The following is a 21,440-nucleotide window of genomic DNA, read 5'->3' as shown; positions in this document are numbered from 1 at the left end:
TTTATCTCTGACGTCACGCATTGTTACAAAAGCGGCAATTTCAAATGTTCGTCTTCATTTTAAAGAACCGACATTACTTTTCGCTCATGATTTATTCCTTCAAACTTGGGAGGGGGAGGGGGGGGGGAGATGTTGTGTTCCCAGCAATCTGACCCTTTCCATCAATATCTTTGGTTGCGTGTTCTAGAGTCCTGTCTAAATAAAGACTGGCCATTACGATCACAAATTGTCTAACTGTTCAACTTTATTCGTACCTTGCCATAAAGACATTACAGTAATAACAGTTTTGCATTTTCTAAGACATATGAAATATGAAACCTTTTAAGGGAAATTATATGCAAGATGTCTTGATCGTCAGCAGACTTGAGTCCGGCAAAAGTCAGAACATTTTTGACTCGCATGAATCCGACCTTTGCCCGAATTGCCACAATACTAATACGAAGCATAACCAAAAGACTGCTGCAGAGTTTTGACAAATGGAATTTGCACAGAGGACATCAAGCAATTGTTGTAAATAAATGTGAAACAGAAGATTTGGAATATGGCCATCAAATAATAAACAAGCCAAGTGAGGATGTTTCCGTCATTTCATGAGCCATTAGGCAAGGGAACCTCGTTTTTGTCATGATAGTGCAACACTATGGGGACCGAGCGTGTTTGTATAAACATTGCCTCTCTTTTTCCAACATGCTTATATTCAAATCTATTTTTAGATCCTCTGCTTGCAACAGCATTACCAGGTGTAAAATCAAAGTTCAGCTAAATACCTAGTGTCATTCCAAGTGCCCAGCTAGAAAATAAATGATTACATGACTTATTCTAAGAACTATCACTTCAGAAAAAAGCCTTATGCTTGTGTAAGGTTACATGGAACCAGTGATGGGCATCAATGGCTAAAAAGTGAACTTGGTTGATTGTTAATCCGTTATTTCAAAACTAGCTTTCTTAATCGTTAATTTCCCACTTTTGATGATATTGTATGACCACGTGATAGTGAGAGCAGCATCAACCTCTACCAGGACGTTTAGGAGCAATATCTGACACAGAATAGCTTACTGAAAATATTTGCTTTTCAATGCTTCAACACATGGCTGCATTCAATGAACGAGGAAGGAATAAATATGAGATATTGATAGTTGCATTTGCCAAATATTGTATAATATTTGCAAATTCTAGAGACAAAAATAATATATTTGGCCCCATTTTTGAGACAAAGAGAAATAATATTTTGCCTGAAAGGATCAAATATTTTCTCCATCCCTGATGATTATGACATGCCACAAGAAGCATCTGTCTCATATTGCGTGTTATCTCATTCCTTTTTATTAAGACCGCTTGCCGATCTTAATACATGGCATGCATGAAATCCATCTAGTAAACGTGGGTTCCTTGAGGGTTTGTTCAGTAATTAACAATGGATCTTGTGACACTCTCATTGTGGATATCATGAAAACTCCGAAATCTGTATCGAAATTGGTGAGAACATATTTACCCTTAGATTTACATTGATGTAGATCATGGATGTCACAAGCATGACGTCTCTGAAACTATCGGAGGACCGCTGATGTAAGCGAATACATTTACGTAATACATTTGCCCTTCGTTCCAGAAATTTCCAGAGAGTTCAATAAACCTTGTCATTTGGCAGTGAATAAAACTCTAACCGCAGAACATTTCAGAACATTTCATTACAAACGTAGTTGACCGATCACTGTTTTCAGTGCTAGCTGAACACGGAGATTACAATATCTGGTTAAATGATTGTTTGAATGCCAAGGTATCTAAATAGGGTTTTCTTTGTCAAAGAAACTTTGTTTTGGGTTTGTTTTTTCACGGGCTTTTCTAACCGCTACAGGGAATGCAATCCTCAGAACTATTAAAATGAAAGGCTGTAATTCGTCTATTTATTACCTTTCAATCTATATATGATATTTGGTCGACGTGGAAACGTTAAACGACGTTAAGACGACTTCTTGAGCAGTTAATTAATCGTGCTTCTTTTTCTTTCTCTCGGTTTTAGTACTTTTTCCCAAGTGTGCCATTACTCTTTTGTACACATTGTGTATTTGAGTGGCTCCCAACAAAAAACAAGAAAAAATATATGTATGCTCTTATCACTGACTTGTGTGCGACACGTTAATAGTCACAATTATTAATCGAGTAGATGAAAACATGGACATTTCGGATGAGAAAGACGCCCAAGTTCTGTCGCAACCCCATCCTGGTTGTTACATTTGAAAAAACAAATTCGATGAATTCGTACTAACTTCGATCCTAAGACTCAATTTTTACGTTTAAAAAATTGGGCTCAATTAACTCAATGTCAGTGGGAACAAGGTTCATCTTTGTTTGGCAAAATTGCTCGCCTCTCTGGATAGTTGAGCCCAAAAATCTTTCTCTCCAACTGACACAAGTCCCGTGGAAAGATTTTGCATTGTTCTCGTCCATGACCTTTCATGAAAAAGCCCGGGAATTCAAAATAATTATACAAGTCAACTGCAGTCATCTCGAACACTCGGTTTTGCGGTTTTGCGGTTTTGCCTTGATGAGGAGATCGGAAGTCAAACGACCAAAAGTGAATGGGCCGTAAGGCGACCAAAAGTGATAGACTCCCTCATTCACATGAGAACCCATGGTTTTCAACAAGAACTGGATCGCCCTTTGCTCCAAAAGAGAGATATTGACATTGCCTCCCACGTCGTTTCTTAAAATGGTATAAATTTTGGACAAAGGTGCTTGTGGATCTAGTGAATGGAACAACTGGCAGAGCCGATGATTGCAACCTAATTGAATTTGAGAAATTTGGGAGTGTCTTTCAATTTGCCAACCATTCAACTCCAAAGCAATGCCTGCTCATTCTTTTTGAAGTTTGGCTTGATCCCTTAGTAGGTCAAAAGCCAGACGCATTATCCCTCGGAAGCCAGTGCCCAAAAATATGTCCAGTTGCTCTCAACAACGCCAAACATGCCCCTGCTGGAATTTGCCATGAAACCCCCAGATGGACAATTTCTCTTCAATGGGGGTTTGTTCCTCGAGAAGATCCTCAATCTTGGGAATGGCCCCTTCATAATCGATTTTTTCAAATTGAGACGGCATAAAAAAAAATAGAGACAGGACCCATTTTTTAACCGTTTTGGCGGGGATCGAACTTGAAGTGAACAACTTTAAGACATATTCCAAAGATTGGTCGTCATTGTAGAGCCAAGTGGTGTTAGGTTGTGCTGCTAAAACCTTGAACAGCCGTGATGCAAATCTTGCTCCAACAAAATCGGGAGTCTCGGCCACAGCAACATGGCCAAATTTCTCCCGTTTGACATAATACAGGGCACTAGTTTGACATAAACCAAAAAAAATCACCTCCAAGTAATTGTATTTGACTACTGATATGTGAGCAATGCAATCGACACGATCTGGCCTCAAGAACAAGTTCAAGATAGGTCGTTCAGGAGCATAGGTCGGGGGAAACATATATAATATTCCATGCGATTCATGGACAACAATGTTCATCTCCAACACTGCGGCAATATCACCGAACACTTCAACTTTATGAGGCCCTCCGAACGATATGTTGTTCAACCTGATGGAAAATGCCATAAACAGAAAATTTCTCTTTAATTTCATACAAATCACAGGTAGAAGGATTACTTACCGATTTGCAATTTCTATTGATTTCTCATTCAGAAGGAATTGAGCACACTGCCTTCGTTTTAAGGTCAGAGAATGTAAAAACCGGATTGTGCTCCATGCCTTCAAATCTGCTTTGTTTAAAAATTGTTCCAGGAAAAAAGCTGCCGTCACTGAGGTAGCAAGGCAAGTGTCCTTGAAATGCAAATCGTTGTCGTCAAATTGAACATTGAATTCCCATGGAAACATTTGAAAATCTCCAGCCCCTTCTTCTTGATTAATTGGAGCCTGAGGTATAAAACCTTGTGTTGCCATTTTGTGGTCCACATGCTCAAGGGACAAGATTTTGTTCAAAAAAATTTGAATTGGAAATATCACATACAGCAATTGGGCCACGGTAATAGAAAACTGGTATTTTCATTTTATCTAGGAAAGAACGCAAAACCCTCAAAGCTGCGGTGCGTTCTTTACAATGCACTAATTAAAAGCAAACTAGAGTACGGACTTGAATACTTTGTGGGAAGCCATGGTGTACAGGTTCTGGCCTCTCTCCAAAAGAAAGCAGTCAGATGGATTGAAGGGACAAAAGCCAAATCCCACATCAGCCCAATCTTCAAGAAATGGAATATATTAAAGATTGACGATTTGGTACATGTGAACAGTTTGCGTTTGTGTTCAATGGAACGTTCCGGGGGTTGTGAATCAGTACACTCACAAACAACGAAGGGGTAATCGGGTTGTCTTTGAATTGCCCCTATTCCGACTGTGGTTCCAAACACTCCCTGACTACCAATTTCCTAAGGCCTGGAACACGCTTTTTCACGAAATGAACTCCTTAATGGACAATAACCTTTCAACCAGGCAATGGACCTCATGTATGACAGAAATAATCACGCGCTCACTCAACAGTTTGGAACATACGGAATTGCTAATCTTGCGGGGCATGAACATTCATGGACTCTCGGGACCCAACTAATGAAAAATTACACGTAGTCATTCAAGGCAACCTGTCTCCTCGGCCCCAGGGCAATAAAATCGACGGTTTGAAGGTGCCCCCCTAACTGTTTGTCCAAGACGACGAAACTCCCAGTTAATAAAAGCCCCATGTCTCATGAGGGACCAGGGGTGATGTGGGTAACATTTGTTCAACTGTTTTATCACATCTATACTCCGAAATACTAATACAAAAAAAATACAAGTCGATTGCTCAACCACATCTTGAATATGCTTCACCCATTAGGGCTCCAATAGGTTCAGCAGGTTGCAAAAGGTCGGACAAGAGATTAAAGAGATTAAGAAAGTTGCGGCTGTGCATTGACCCAACTTAGGTCTTAGAGTCAATTCTAGTGACCGTAGAGGCTTAATGTGCTTTTTGAGAGCATCTCCAAGCCTTCAAAAATCCAGGCTTGTTCAAACAATGAAGTCCGCTTTTCTTGTTTCGCGGGCCCATCAACGTTCAATATATTGCCCTCAAATGTTCGTAGGGAGCATGTAGATCTTTGTCCAGTGACAGGATTTAAGTCAGACTTGGACAAGTTTGTAAGTAGCATTCCAGATCAACCCTAGATTCAAGGGCTAGCTTGAAATGCTAACTTAAGTTGGTTGGTAGACTAAATATCGAATAAAGGCGAAAGGGTAAAAATAGACAAAAAGTAACCTTTCGCTTTAAAAGTACAGATCACTTCATAAACTGAACACACCTCATACCACTATATCGCGGAGCATATCAATTGAAGTTGTAACATCTAGATTTAACGTAGGGGCTAACCAATGTACGTACATATTAGCCTTGTTAGCCTTCCTAATGCTCCAAGGTATGTGAGGCCAAGCAGACAAATAGAGATGCGGGAATTGAAGGGCACAATCGTGCGAGGTTGATAAGCAGAATTTATGTTTGTTATGATAGAAGAAAAGATGACAAGCATAGAAGAAGCAACATAGAAGATTAAAAATTGAGTTTGTTGTGCTTATTTACTGCAGCTGAATCAGTAAGCAGTGGACAGTGCAACTCCAGCCAATTGAAAAATCAGATGCCATACTCGATCAGCGATTCCGCTGTCACCCATTCGCTCTAAAAACAAGTCCGCCTGGCTTGCTCTCATAACACTCACTAGGTATTGCTTCCTTTATGCATGAAGTACTCCATGCTCTAAGTGACAAGTGACCCCCATGACGTTACGATGCAAGTAATGGCGGGATATATGAATTACCAATGCCCTCAACACGAAACAAATCCAAACTTTTGTGCTGGAAGACAAGTTTGGTTTATCTCTCTCTCTTTCAGTTTTATACCTTGGAGCGCATGATTCAAACACAATCAAGTTTTTCCCTGCAGTGGAAGCCAGCGTCCCATTTCCAGATTTTGTTCACCCAAGATGGCCATTTACCACGATGGATACTCTTTATACATTCTCAGTGGTGTACAATCACGGATTACTGATATGTTTGATGACACTTACCGCTTGCTTTCACTGGTCATTCCGTGAGTTCATGCTTGAAGAGTTACTTACTATTCGGGTGGGCAGATATTTGGGGGCTAACGATTGATATCTGGGGCTATATCGTACTAGAATACGCTGATTATCTTTTAGAGACCTTAAAATAGTGTTCTTTTGATTTTATTATCATTTCAATTTTCCCATTGAATTCTGTCGTTTTGATTTTGGAACAGTAGATTTTTTACGGGTTTTGAACCGTTGCTTGGGAATGATTTCCTAACAAGTAATGTTTGATTTTAAAAAATGGTACGATAATGAATTTGCTTTGGCCACTCTAAAATATCTTTGAACGTAAGGTTGGTCAGCTACCGAATGCAAGAATCGATCAAGATGATCGCGCTTAAACCTTAGCAAAGGTTCATCTAAATCTTAGAATAGTCGGAGAGTTGCTAGCAAAATGTTCAACACAACAGGGCCTCTGCTCAAAACAAAAAACGGCCTTATTTTTTTTTCAAAATCTTAATGTCCATGAAATTCACTTGAAGTCGAATGGTGCAATATCCATGCCTCAAAACGTGTTCAACTCCTGGGTTGTGGCCAAGGCCATGGAAACATTTAACCATGTAGATAGTGATTTATCGTCTGCTGTACGGCCAAGGCGTGGCCAAGGCCATGGAAACATTTAACCATGTAGATAGTGATTTATCGTTCGTATCTTCTTTATGCGTTGTATAGTTCCAGGGATTGTAGCCGATCCCAATAAATGAAATGGCTCCAGAAAGTCCTCTACACTTTTACAATCTTTTAGGGACCTGTTGCGGTCATGGGGGGCCCAAATAGGGGAAGCGAACAATTGATTCCTCGAAGTTTCCATCATTCGCAACAGCTATTCCCAGATATTTTACCAAGGCGACCATCTCGATTGGGTTTTGAAAATTATCTAAGTAGGTCGGTTTTCGATGTCCTTGGGATCAAACGTCATTGCTCTAAACATTTCACCATTCAATGTCATGTTTTTTCCACCTACCCGACCATAAACCTGATCTAAATCGTTTTGTAGATCTTGAGTGTTACCAGAATTTCTACCAAAAAGTAATTGGTATCATCAGCGTACGCCGAGATGGACGATATAGGGGGAAATGTTTGTAGAGGAGAAATGAACAGGATAAATAGTAGAGGCCCAACGATGGAACCCCGAGGAACTCCAGAAGTTGCGTTTTGCATAGCCCCCAATACTCCTTCTACCTTGGCATTCTGAGTTTGATTGGTCGGAAATTCTTTAAGCCACTTATGAATATTTATCCCATTAGATATAGCAGCTAAGTAATTAGGCAGAAAATATGCTCACTTTGTGAAAAGCTTTTGCGAAGCTTAGGTATATAACGTCTACGTAGCCCTTATGCGATAGTCCTTCAATTACGTCGTCAAAATGTTGACCGAATTGTGTCAAGGTATTAAAAAGAGATACGAATCCATGTTGTACTTGGGTACTTCTTATTCTTTTCATGCGTTTGTTTTGATTTCTATTTCTTGCTATTAAATTACATTAACTGTCGGTAATCTAGTGATTTGATTTTGCCCTGAACATACGCCATGCCATGACGTCTTTTAGCTAATGCTTATGAATGGATGTCCCAGAGTTTGCTACAGGTTGACTGGCCTGTATCATTGTCAATTCTTAATCAAGAAAACTGATGAAGGCATTGAAAATTGAAAACATCGATCAATTTTTCTTTTGGGTGGCCAGCCCATAAGTTGACATCCTGCATGAGGATGACGTCCTTGTTCCAATGCCCAAGGTCAATAATCAGTTACAATATTTCAGATTCAGGCACATCCTCAAAAACCGATATCTGGACACCTATGCCAGTTCCCTTACAATATCATAATGCCGGTGCCATGGGTCTCTTAAGCGGGCGTCCCATTGTGGTGGGCGGAATTAATAAATTCGATACTTCACAAGAATCAGTGGAAATTTTTGATCCCGTCACAAATGCCTGGACTGCCAAGCCCAATCTGAGGCCCCCTCGGAGTCAACATACCCTTGTTCAAGTGGACCCTGGAACTGTAATTGTGATTGGAGGGTGGACACTCCCTCAATCTCAAGTAGTAGGTTACACTGATATGCTCTCAAGTGAAGACTCCCAATGGACTAAGCTGCCAGACCGACCGGAAGTCGCCTATGGTTGTGCTTGTGGAATGGTTCAGTTAGCCGATGGAAGAAATGGTATTCTGTCAATTGGTGGGAAAGGCAAATCAAGCCTATTGAGCACAGCCTATTTCCTTGATTTGGCTTCGACAACTTAGACCCCCGTTGCCAAATATGACGTCCCATACCCATTTTATTTTGGCCCTTTGTTCCAAGTGGACACTAAGATTTACGTCATACCAAAAGGACAAAGTCGTCAATTCGTCAAGGATGTGTATCAAGCCAATCAACCGTGGGAACAAAGACCCTCTCCAAAGAAAGGATTAGGGGAAGGCTCTTATCTGCCAATCATTGAGCTCAGGATCATCAATATGACAACAAATTAGTCAAGTTCGCCTAGAAAATGAATGATACGAAATAAGGTTAAGCATAGACGCCTGAAACCTATAAAGTGTAGCTGCTTGGTAGTACAAAAGCAAGATTTTCTCAATGGAATTTACTCGAACTCTGTCTATGAAATAAACTTAATTTCTTGAAAGCAATTTTTGATTGTAGGTATTCTGAAATACTTGCCTTAGAATAATTGGAAATCAGCAGGTTTTCTTCCCGAGTTTGTCCTGAGATGGAACTTTGTGCATGTAAAAGTCAGACCTATCTCATGCCTGAATGAGCTCACCCACAGAGACCTCTAACTAGTTGCAGGCATCCTTGGCTCATCCACGAAGAACTAAATTCATGGAGACCTCTGCTCGGGCTGTCTGCTGTACATCTTTATTAAATCTGATCGCAATTAAGCCACTGATTTTTTCATTGACAATATCAATTAGGTATAAGCTGAAGGAGCTTACATACCAAGTTTCGGCACGATTCGGGCTTTGGTTGACGAGTAACAATGAATTGAAATTTAGTACTATCTGTGTAAATGAGCGCGTCATTTGAAAGGAAGTTGACACCACAATCGTTCAAAAGGATTGGATCTTGGTGACACAAGTTTGTACATCGTAACAATGACTTTAGTAGGTCTTAAAATGTCCTCAGTTCTGCAAAAATCACTCTATCGTTCTGAAAGTTCGCACCTAGGCTTCAGATGGCCAAACCCGAAATTGGCTACAAAATTAAAAAAGTTATGTGCTTGACCAGAAGTGGTTGTGCGGGACAACTTTCGTGGCTAGTTTACAACCTTTCCCTGTCTTTGATTGTAAGAAAGTCTGTAATAATTCCTCGGATTGAGCTGACCAGAGCAGTGTTGGCTGTTTGCCTCGCTCTTGAAACCAAGAAATATATGGGCGTTGATCCTGAGGCAGAATTTAAATCAGACATGGACAAGTTTTTAATCAAATCTCCCTAAATCCTGAGCCCAATTTTTGTGAACTGAAGGAGTGAATCTTCGATCGAGAAAATCTAAAATCCTATCAATGATTTGACTTTGGAAAACACCCTGGTTTCATCAAGGCCACTTTATAAGTGAGAACAGCTTCTCCAAGACCATGTTATCGAAGATTGACTTTGCTTGGACACCTTGATTGGTGGTCATGGTGTCCAGATTGATCCTCCCGCATGTTATGTTAGCAATTGATGTAAACTCTCAAATCCCCAGAATGGAGAGGTGTTGGATTATCAAGAACTTCAGATCGAAGTAATGGGCCGTCTCCCTAAGTATTCTTTTCGCCCAAGATACTTTGAGAGAAGAGAACCAGTGATCGGAGCCAATGGACTTGAGATTAATCCGGGCCTTCATTTAAATCCACCTACTCCTCGACCTCAACCATAGAGACATCATAACATCCATGCCCGTATTTTCAAATAAGATCAAAGAGTCCAGTTGCAGAAGTTGTATCTATGTTATCGCCATCCATTTGCATGATCCATTATGTTCTCCTTGTATCCTATAAATCCAATAAAGGTCTTTATCCAAATCAAAGGTCATTCGAAATGTTTTTTCAAACCAAACCAAACATCTGGAATTATTTTTTTTCGCCGACTTCCTTACCACTGCTGGGATTGGAATCCCAGTAGTTCAAGACGAGAAATTTATTCATTTATATATATTATTTGATCGATTGATCGACTGACGAATTAGTGTCGGCTGATCTGGCTAACCCTTGAATATAAAGTTGATCAGCAATTTTCGTCAAAAACTTGTCCAAGTCTGACTTAAATCCTGCTACTGGATCAACGCCTACATACGACCTACGCATATTTGAAGAGAGCAAATTGAACAATGAAGGAGCCCGAGAAAATTAAAAATACTCATTGTACCTTGCAGTCTTTTATTGCTTAAAATAAATAAAACCGTATGAATTACCGCATACAGAGATGCGTACAATGAGAATCTGGAGAATGGACAGCTGTGATAGTAGGTTGGACATCTTCAAGGGCGAGATTCTGAAGCGAGATGGTCTTATGGACCCTTGATGTGAATGAAGATGACTTCGACCCACTATCCATTTTGGTGGGACAAAAAAGGAATGGAGGGTGGTACTGATGTGTTTTTGGCACGTTTCTTGGAGAGCTAGACTTAGGTCCAGACAAATGAAAGCTACAAAGGCGACATCCCACATGTTGAAGTTGCTCTTCACCTTCTTAAAGGCCACGTCCATCTCGGGTTCCGCCTAGGGCTGCAAAAGGGGATGGTAGTTTTCTGGACATCCCACTACAATTTCTCGAGCTTATGAAAACCACTGCCTCTGGGACGATACCGATAAAGACATCAAAGTTCTGGACGTCCAATCAATTTGACTCCTTTAAGTAGCAGCTGAATGATGATATCAGCACAAATTTTGGGAGGTCACGAGGGTACTTTTCAATACAATAGAAGTACTAAAAACCCAAGATACAAGGCACAATATTAGACAAAAAACGTTTTTTTAGGGTTTCAAAAAGTCTTTTGTAAGATAGAAAGTTCTGTAGTAGGAAAAATAAGTCCAAAAATATATTTCTTCAGCAAAAAAGTGATTTTTAGGCACGTTAATGAGTAACACTGTGACAGTTTACTATAACATAATGCTGCATAAATTATTTCTTTTATGGATAGATGAACTGGGACTCTAATTTAATCCCTTAACAAAGAACTATTCAGCCTCAAAAATGCAAGTAACTTCCCAAAACTTGACGATGACGTCATCTTCCTTTCCTGCTTCTATGTCCCAATAGTAGTGGTATGACTCTGCGCTCCTCAGAGGCTTTGGGCTCTTTTGGAGTGTTTCACTCCTCAGATCTGGATGGTACGATGTATGAGCTTGGACCCTCCTATTTTCTGAAAAGAACGGCTCTTTAAATGCGGGCGACATGTCTTGGTTCAATGGAGCTTGGTGGTTTACATTCCCGGTGTTGAGCCCCTTTCGTCAGGCCAGTCACATTGGCCATCAAGGGGGTTTCTCGGATTGCCGACAATGGACTATGTCTGCCTCTTCTGTAAAGTATGGTATGTGGGTCACATCTGACCACCACTGGGTCTGGACGGCAAAGGGTTGACATTTTGGTAACATCGATTCTTGAGGATGAGATAGCTTACTCAGATTCTCTTCCCCCTCTCACAATAATCACGGGAATATCGGTTATTTGGTGACCGAGGATTTTTGCGATTACATCCGATCAATTTCTGAGAATCGATTCCTCGAGAGCGTCTTTAAACCTCACAAGCTTTCCGAGACTTACAATAGATTGCGAGCATTGGGCTGGCATTTGGTCACCATCTGACCGACAAACGGACTACACGATGGGCAATCCAACGACTTTGTGATTTCCACAAGATCATAATATACGTGTACATTTTCTTACACATTTTGATAAACATCGTTCCGTAAACTATCGTGTATTATGTACATCATTTATCCATATCATATTAGGATGATGTACTCGATTGTGGACGGAACAGCCGAACTTTGGTTTTGCCTGTATGGAGGCCAGTTGCCCCTTCTGGAGGCCAGATGCCGGGAGCCCTGTTATGTAGTGATGGGATCAAGTAAATTTTCAAAATCAAGATAGCCATAAAGCTTGGAAACTCAAAGCAACGCCGTTTCGAACGTACCCTAAAAGTTTAGTTTCGACCAAAAAGATAACCCTGGTTTGATGGGTTTGACAGTGTTCCTTTTTAAGACTAACTAACAGGTTTCCGATATTCATCCAGTAATGCCATATGCCTGCCACTGAAAATGTAAATTGGTAGACCTTGTTGCAACCTCCGGTGATTATTTGTTTGATCCCACCACTACTGGTATTGGGATCGCCCATGAATGTGCCCACCTGTGAGGCATGCCAGCCAGGGCGTGGATTTCCCACCCTTGTGCGGATTATTGGTCTGCAATGCACGGATGATTGGTCCACAGTGCCTGGATGATTGGTCCATAGTGCCTGGATGATTGGTCGACAATGTCCAGATGATTGGTCGACAATGCCCAGATGATTGGTCTGCAATGCTTGGGGATGTTGTGGTAACTACCGCAAATTGAATGACAAGACTGTACCTGATCGCTATCCCATTCCTCATGTGAAGGATTTTGCCGACGGCCTCCGCTGAAGTGTTGTGTTCTCCAAGGTCGATCTTATTCAGGGTTACGATCAAATTCCCATGGCCCCTGCAGACGTCCGTTTAGTATTCAAACACTTAGCCCCCAATGGTCTGGTCATTAACTCCCAAAAATGTCAGTTTGGTCAACCTAGACTTACCTTCCTGGGACACTTGATTGGACCAGATGGAATCCAACCCACGCCTAGCTGCGTACAAGTGATTTGAGATTTTCCCATGCCCTCCAATCAACAAACTTTACACGAGTTTTTGGAAAATGGCGGTGTTTTATCAAGGTTTCATTCCCAATTTTGCCAAGTGATTAGCCCCCTCCAAGAGGCCCTCAAAGGCCTGCCTCAAGACTTTGCTCTCAATTCGGCCTTGGCGAATCACATTCATGTTGTTCTATGCCACTCTTCTCAACTTTCCGGATGGTTCAGCACCCTTAGCCCTCACAACAGATGCTTTCAGTGTGGCCGTTGGACCCGTATTGGAACAATACAGAGATCCAACTTGGCGTCCATTGGCTTTCTTTTCTCGCAAACTACGACCACCTGAACTCAAATAAAACACTTTCAATCGGGAATTGTTGGCCATTAATTTGGTTGTACGACATTTCCGGCATTTTGTCGAGGGTCGAGATGTCTGCCTTTTTACGGACCACAAGCCCCTAACTTACGCCTTCGCCAAAACCATGGACCCAATTTCTGGCCGACAACAACGTCAACTTTCGTTCATTTCAGAATCCCCCACCTAAATTTGCCATGTCTCAGGTAAAGGCAATGTTGTGGCGGATGCTCTCTCTTGCGTGTGCTCCTTGTGCTGGGTGAAATCGATCTCCCCCCTGGCCCTCCCCCAAGCTCAGACGTCCAACCCGGAATGGTTGTCCATGCGTACATCACTAATTGCCCTGAAATTTGAAGTGGTTGAAGTGTTGTCCGGAGTTCACTTGCTCTAGAATACTTCACAAACCATCCCTCGTCTTTGGATGCCTTTAAGCCTCCACCGCACACTCTTTAATTACCGTTCACGCCAAGGCGCATTGGGGGCTTGCACGGGACGAAGACTCTTGTCCAAATACTATAGCATGGTCTGAATCGGGATGTGACACTTAGGACCGCCCAGTGTACCAACTGCCAACGGGGTAAAGTTAGTCGTCATACCAAAGTGCTTGTTCAACATTTGTAGAAACCCTCCGCCAGGTTTCAGGTCATGTTGATATTGATGGACCTTTAGGTGTATCAGCCGGTTTCAAGTATATCTTTACCATCATTGATCTCTTCAGCCATTCCCTTACCCAATATTACGGCTCTTTCTTGTGCCCATGCCTTACTTACCAGCTGGATTTGTTGCTTTGGACTTCCAGAAACCATCATCACGGATCGAGGAGCCCAATTAACATCCTCTTTCAGGCACGAACTTTCGGTCATGTTGGGCACCCAACTGCAACACACAACCTCTTACCATCCCCAATCTAATGGCCTTGTTGAACGGTTTCACCGTCAAATGAAAGACATCTTCCGGGCTCGATTGGCTGATCTACATTGGGCTCAGCATTTACCTTGGGTCCTTGTTGGCATTCTGTGCGCTCCCAAAGACGATCTCAAACTCTCCCCCGCTCAACTTTTATACGGTGCCAGTCTACCCCAACATCATTTTCGCCAACTCCGTGAGGGTCTGGCTCAAGTTATCCCCCCTCCTTCTCATTTTCGCGGACAGCCACTCCATTATGTCCTGCCTGCTCTATTTTCTCGTCCCTTTGTATGGGTCCGGATTGATTGTGCCCAATCTCCCTTGGAACCCCCGTATGATGGGCCCTTTCCTTTGTAATTCGGCGGGACAAATACTTTGTGTTTGATATCAACGGCAGGGAAAGCACCATTTCCATTGACAGACTCAAGCCAGCCCACTTTGATTCATCTCTGCCTCCTCCAACAATTACCCGTGCCGGACATTTGGTCACGGCACCTGTTCAATATTGATTGGTACGAATCCGCATCTGGCCGGGGCGTTATGTGGCACCTCACAAACAGCACCTCGGCTCACAATCGTCTCATGATGAATGGTAATCGAATTGAAATTGGTGGTCAAGAAAATAAAGAAGCATCAACATCCATAAAGTTTCTTCTGCAAACGCTTCAGTATACTCCAGGTGCCACTAAATTCCCACGGAATGCGGTTTTTATGTCATTTTTGATAGTTGGGCAGATGTAAAGCTGGGTAGCGAGCTTGATAGTCTTATTTATCGCAGAGTGAGAGAGATGCAGGAGGTTTATAATTTGTGATTGAAGATGGCGCCGTACACAGAGAGGTCGTGAGGGAGGGGCGAGCTGGATATGATGGTTTTGGCGAGCTTGAGGTAGTCACTGTCTGTTATTGGGAATGACGTGGAGAGAGGGGTCATTGACGGAGGCGCAGAGTGCTAGCACCATGTCCATGGCAGAGGAGGGTCCAAAGACTAGCGGTTGAGCGCATCCGCGATCAGGTGGCGCTTGCCAGGCGCCCATGTCACTGAGAACTTGCACTGTGAGAGGTTTTGTTTCAGCCTGTGGAGGTGCAGTTTGTTCATGGCCGCCATGAAGCGTTTGGGGACGCCCAAAAGTGGGCGGTGATCTGCTGTAACGTCAAAACCTGGGTGACCCATGAGGTAGAAGTTGCACTTCTCTATGGCGCACCACACCGCCAACATTTCCAGTTCAATAAGAGCATAGTTGCGTTGTGGCATTGGATTAAGCATGGACACCCATTCGATTCCCACTGAATTAGGGCATGTCCCATTCCATAGAGGCAAGAGGCGTCCGTCAATAGCTCTGTAGTGAGGAAAGGGTCAAACGGTTTGAAAACATCAGATGTCAAATCTGGTAAGATGTCAGGATGGCCTTGACCCGCTTGAATTCATGCTCATGATCATTCAACCACAATCATGCCAACGTGGACTTCAAGAATTCCCTCATCTTAACCGTGGAGTGGGCAAAATCAGGGAGGAAAGAAGTCAGCTGGTTGGCCAAACCTATCTCCTAAACCGCGCATCTTATTCAAAATGAGCACTTCATACCACCACAAGATCTTATTGAATAGATAAACTCAGCCAAGTTTGAGCCCAAACCTATGTTTAGGGAACTCAGGAGACATGTTCAAAGTTATGTAGTAAACACTACATAAAATTCGAATTTTCGGCCTGCTCTGGGTCAGCTACAAAAGCTTTTGACAACTTAACTTTGAAACGATCGACTTTGCATGTAAATGATATAAAATTTACCTACCGTTAATTGAGGAGATCTACGTTTCTTATTTTATTACTTTAATTCGAAAAGTGGCTCAGAGTGGCTATGCCCAAGAGCAGGCCGATTTGGCGGGAAGCTCGTTTGCAGTCCATATTTCTAGAAGTCCGTGCCTCAAGCCAGTGATGTTGGTTGGTGAGGGAAAGGCGGAAATGGCCTCCACCTTGGCAGGGCCAGCCGTCATGCCAGCGGCAGAGACGACAAAGCCGGCAAATGGACCCTATTCCCAATTTCCAGTTTTGCCAGGTTGCGGGTGATGCCCTCCTTGAAGCAGATGCCAAAGACGTACTTGGTTACCTGCAGGAGCATATCGTCCACAATCTTAGACATCCACCCTCTCCTGATACACTCTGCCATCGCCAAGTCAGTCTGGAACCCAAAGACATCACTACTCCCCATCCAACCCATGGGCGCCACCAAGGGGTGGTACCTGCCGTCAGGGAGGAGGAATGTGCAGAGCTTTGACGCCTCCTCCGACAGTGGTACCTGGTAGTGGCCATGGGCTGCGTCCAGTTTGGCAAAGACGTGGGCATCAGGTTGAACTTGCCGCATCAAGTCTGGAACGGAGCCAAATGGGTGGACTGGGCAAACAACGGCGTCGTTCAGACGTTTGTAATCAAACACCAAACGTACCTTACCGTTAGGCTTTTGGACAAAGTGCGCTGGTGACACCCACGGGGTTGAGTGAGTCTCCCTGACCATTACCAGAGAACCAACAAGCTCAGAAAGTTAACTCCGAGGCAGGCTTCCTGTAGTGGGGAGGGACTTGTCTAACTGTCATGACGTGTAAAGGCTTTACAACAAGTGGTTGGGCAATGGTTAAAAGCCTGTTTATTCTCGTGCTTCATGTGGATTTTAAGAGGGCCTCCCTTCTTAAGATTTCCAGCACCATCACCACAAGTGACGCCAAGCACTCCTCTGTATGCTGCAGCACGGATCATGACTGCAAGCCTCGGGCCAGCCTTCAGACGAGCGATGGTGGCCTTGATGGCTTCTTCTTTGTCTTCCTTGATAGGCACGCCGGACATGATGAACTCGATTTCGCCAACCCCCTTTGGGGCCCCAAGCTGAGCAATGGTAGCCACCAACTCCTCATAGAACCTAGGATTCTTGACAGTGGCGTCTTCGCACTTGGTGATGGCGTTGGAATCATCAGAGAGGCTGCACATATGGATGTTTGGGAACTCCTTAGGGAGGGCACCCAAAGCCCTGAAGTCCTCGCAACCAATTAGGGCGGGGCCTGGTATGTCCGATACAATTGTGTGTACAGTAGCAGTGGGACCGTTGGCCATGGATATAGAGATTGGAACTCTACCCAGGTTGGAGATGGGCGAGCCGTTTGTGGCAACGAGGCGGGTAGAGGATGGGAGGAGGCGTGCGTCCTCGGGAATGTCCGTCTGAGGGATGACAGTCCGCGCAGTGCCTGAGTCTGGGATTGCAGAATTCGAGAAGGGGACACCCCCCTCAGCTTTGCATTCAATAGTGATCCTGGTGAGAGAAGATGAAGAAGCCAATCCAACTACGGAGACTGAGTGACCACGCCCTGGGGATGGCGTCCTGGCCTCCCTGTTGGTGTCGTAGCGGCGCCCAGAGGAGGCGTGACGTGTACGCCCACGGAACTCCTCGCGGCCGCAGTTAGGCGGGCGGGATTGGTGGTGAGTTGGTGTGGCCGAAGACAAACAACTATAGTGTGGCCAGGTTTGTCACTCGTAAAACATTGAATGGGTATGCCAGACCTTGCACGTGACGCTGAAATCCACAGCCTTGACATGCAGACTTGATGGCTACAATAATATCCGCGGTGGATTCGTAGGTGGGCGTGGCAACAGCGTGGACGGGTTTCATGGTGGCGGTGGACGCCTCTGTGGCAATGGTTTCGAAAATGGACGCTGCGTCGTGGAGTATTGGATGGTATCTCCACCTCTCTCAGCTTCTTGAAAAGCTCGGTCTCGTTTTGGCACGCAAGCAGGATGAAGTAGACTCTAGGTGGTAGCTGGAATAAAAAGATGCATCAAGGCAGTTCCAAACAAACCAATGTGTTGCATTGGATTTGACCTCCCTGTTTCCGAAACCCTTACTCTAAGACCTAGAACTAAGCAAGTGAGAGGATCGATTCTAAATAATTATTTGAGAGCGAAATGTGTTGGATTGATCTGACCTTTATTTGACGATGGTAGGTTGTTTTGGATTTGGCCCTCCAGTAGTATGGTCCAAGATCCGGATTGATTGAATTCTCCTGTCGTATGAATACCAATCGATGGGTGTGAACTTAATCAACTAAGCCCAAGATGATCGAGTCCCAATGTACACTCAAATCAATTTATACACCAAAATCTACGTGTTTTAGACTTCATAAATTAAGAAGACTTGGGTATCTTTCACGAACTCTTTATTCTAGAAGGTGAAAAATGTAACTGTATTTCTTTTACTCATCATTGGGGCTCGTTTCTTCATAATGATCTTCTCACGAGGATTCCTCACTCTCGCCCTCTTTTCCGACGAGTTTCCACCACATTATCTCCGGCCTGAAGTCCGTCGGACTTCACCAAAGCATCGGAACAGCGCCTCCTTCGACCAGACGTTGGCCGAGTCCAAGTGACATGAGCATTCATTGGACCGTAATTATGCATCTTGGAAACGCGAAAATAACCAAACCGAAAATCAGCGTCTTTACTGGGGAAACCTTCCACTCCATTCAAAATCGGTAGGCATGTGTAGAATCCCCAAGGCGAAAAATAATCGAAGAAATTCTTCAATTCGATAGGCGTAAATGATTCGTGGTGAATTCCTTGATGACCCCGCCTCCCACACAAAGAGCACACGTGATGAAGAGTACGGCAAGTCTTCGTCTGGTGATTTCTTTTCAAAGGACACAGAGGGTAGAGACAATCGAGATCATTTTCGTCAACATCACAACAAGCTCTGACATGTTCCGAACTGCCACATCTACCACACACCCCAAAAAAGTCCGGGTCTCTCTCTTTACCGGGGTCGCGCTTGATGACACGTAGTGACGTTCCCGGGACCAATGTAGACGTAAATTGACCCGGGGTCTTCTTGCAATCTGCGAGGAAGCACTTTGATTGAGAGTAAGGCATTCTGAAATTGTTTCCATCATTCAAAATAGCAATGACATTCTGCGGCGTTACTCTCTTGGGTGGTGAGGCCCTAGTTGCTTTAGCCAATTCGAGGGGATTGTAATTCTCCACATGGAACCGCGTTGGAATGTTGTGTGCTCTGAAATGTGGATAATATTGGTCATCAGCCAATTCTACCACCACCTGTCGTATGTTTCGAATCGGACGAGGAACTTCCGAGCCTGGACCACCGGGAAGATAGGGAGGTATGACACCTTCAAGTTTTGTTACACACCCAGGAACATTATTGCTCCGGAACGGTTTGAACGGCCATACACGGTCCTTGGCAGCGGCTACGGTAAGGGACGGCTCTACTTTGAGAATGTGAAGAACATATCTCATATATTCAAGCACGCTCGCATCCTCAGAGAGATTTTGGAGTGCCATCAAGTCCAGTGTCACACTCCACAATGTTAGGGCAACGATCAAAATATCCCCCGCATCATATTTGACCAATTCCCTTGGCCATCGTGAGAATGGATCTTCTCTTGAAGCATCAAAAACCTTTATTTTTGAGCCGTTTTTCCTTGAACAACTCGCTAATTGTAACGATGGATTGATGAGTTTGAACAGTTAGAATAAGGTCCCATTTCCAAACTTCCGTCCCTCCAAATATTTGGATAATCCATGAGTGTCTATCACGTGATTTCGGTGTTCTTCGGGATTGATTTCCTTTTGGCAATGACTACAACTCCCGGAACTCGCACCAAAGAACATAGCATGGATATTATAGAGTTCAACCCAGGAATTGCAGTCCGACCCCAAAAGTCCATCAATCCGTTCTTTGTCGCCAAATGTGCCAGAATGACAAGCAACATCACTTTGGACAACGAAAACCGATTTCGAATTCAACCAGTTCCTGACGCACTCTGGGAAATCTCCGAATCCATGGATCTTCAGATTCCTTCGGTTTTGCCAAGACTTGTGATTTCCCTTGTCTTTTGGACAACGACTTGTATATCCCATCCTCTTTTCCGAATTTCTTCCCAATTTTGGGACAGGGGATTGAACATCTGCATCCAGTGTGTTCTTCTCGACAATCTTGAAGTGTCTGGATTATGACCACGTTTCCAAGGATATCACCCAGTTGAAGAACTTCGACCATTGACGATGTGGCTTCAAGTGGAATTCGATGATTCTTCAAGCGTCTTTGGCTGGGACCTTCGGTATCGACAATCAGAATGCCGGTTTTTTCAACCGTGTCCCTGAAACTTTGGAAAACCGGATGAGCTTCAATGTCCTCTTTTTTATCATATTTTCCGATGCATAAAACACGACCTTTTAATTCCTCCTCCGTTATAGTAAGGAAGTCTAGTGTAAATTGATGAATTCTTTCCATGATCGTTCTAGCTTCTTTCATCGTGAATACGGGAAGAATTTTGAGACCCATCTTCCTCCTCTCGGAGCGATCATTCCATGGACTGTTCTTCACGTCGATTTCCTCCCGGTCGCGGACTGCCGGTGGATGACGAGTCGGAGGAAACTCTTCCGAAAAATCGGGTAGATTAGTATCCACCCCGAAATCCATATCGTGTTCGCTGGGATGGAGGTCGATGAGGTCTTCCATGATCTGAAACTGAAGTAACGTAAGAAAGGCCCACTCGGATGTATTATTCATTTTTCACTTATTCATTTATTTTTAACGTTGAAACAATAAGCTTGATGTCAATTCATGACTGACATGTTTTCCCACCCCATCTCCGGCCTTGAATCAAAAGATTCAAACCAGGTTTAGTTGAGTGGTTCAACATCTAGTGGTAGTAATTTTGAAACGGGTCTTTTTAATACTGAACCATCAGAATCTCTTATGAAGACTTGTCTGACTCGTCCATCTTGTCCTCGGCTTAATTCTTTTATCACCACAAATTTCCAAAGTCCTCTCGGCAATTGATCGTCAACCAGAACCACCAACTCTCCAACAGAAGGTTCTCTTGTCTCTTGACGCCATTTTCTTCTAGGGTGTAACTCGGGTAAGAACTCGTTCATAAATCTCTTCCAAAAGTGATCTAACGTCGTGTTTAGATACTTGAATCTTTCATAAAGCGTTAACTTTTTCTCCAGGGGAGGACAAAGTGAATGTCCACCAACCAAACCAACTAGAAAATGAGCAGGTGTTAGAACAGGAACATCATCAGATTTCGATTCCATCAATGGTCTTGAATTTAGAAGGGCTTCAACTTCTGCAACTGCCGTACGGAACTCTGAGAAAGTCAAATCGGCTCGATGATATATGGCATAGAAGGCTCTCTTGAACGCTTTAACCACGATCTCAAAACATCCTCCAAAATGACTTCCAGCAGGAGG

The 21,440-nt window shown here is 43.5% G+C and overlaps 2 protein-coding genes across 2 annotated transcripts in view; one reads left to right on the top strand and one right to left on the bottom strand.

The window, feature by feature from the left end:
• LOC131891378 (uncharacterized) overlaps nt 1-10,027 on the top strand; it is a 31,014-nt gene extending 20,987 nt beyond the window's left edge. The window contains exons 3-4 of the mRNA XM_059240917.1: nt 5,909-6,106; nt 7,888-10,027. Of these exons, the coding sequence (XP_059096900.1) occupies nt 5,909-6,106; nt 7,888-8,369 (680 nt within the window). The 3' untranslated portion in view covers nt 8,370-10,027. The remainder of the gene's footprint in view (nt 1-5,908; nt 6,107-7,887) is intronic.
• Nucleotides 10,028-18,371: 8,344 nt separating this feature from the next.
• Nucleotides 18,372-21,434, bottom strand: LOC131891379 (uncharacterized). The gene is made up of 2 exons (XM_059240918.1): nt 19,372-21,434; nt 18,372-19,236 (listed from the first exon to the last, which is right to left on the bottom strand). Exons 1-2 carry the CDS (start codon nt 19,521-19,523, stop codon nt 18,477-18,479), a joined length of 912 nt encoding a protein of 303 aa, XP_059096901.1. The 5' UTR covers nt 19,524-21,434; the 3' UTR covers nt 18,372-18,476.
• Nucleotides 21,435-21,440: the final 6 nt, after the last annotated feature.

Source organism: Tigriopus californicus, chromosome 12 (assembly GCF_007210705.1).
Source record: "Tigriopus californicus strain San Diego chromosome 12, Tcal_SD_v2.1, whole genome shotgun sequence".
Classification (NCBI taxonomy): domain Eukaryota; kingdom Metazoa; phylum Arthropoda; class Copepoda; order Harpacticoida; family Harpacticidae; genus Tigriopus; species Tigriopus californicus.
The sequence above is the reverse complement of the archived record's forward strand: the minus strand, read 5'-3'. Positions and strand labels throughout refer to the sequence as shown.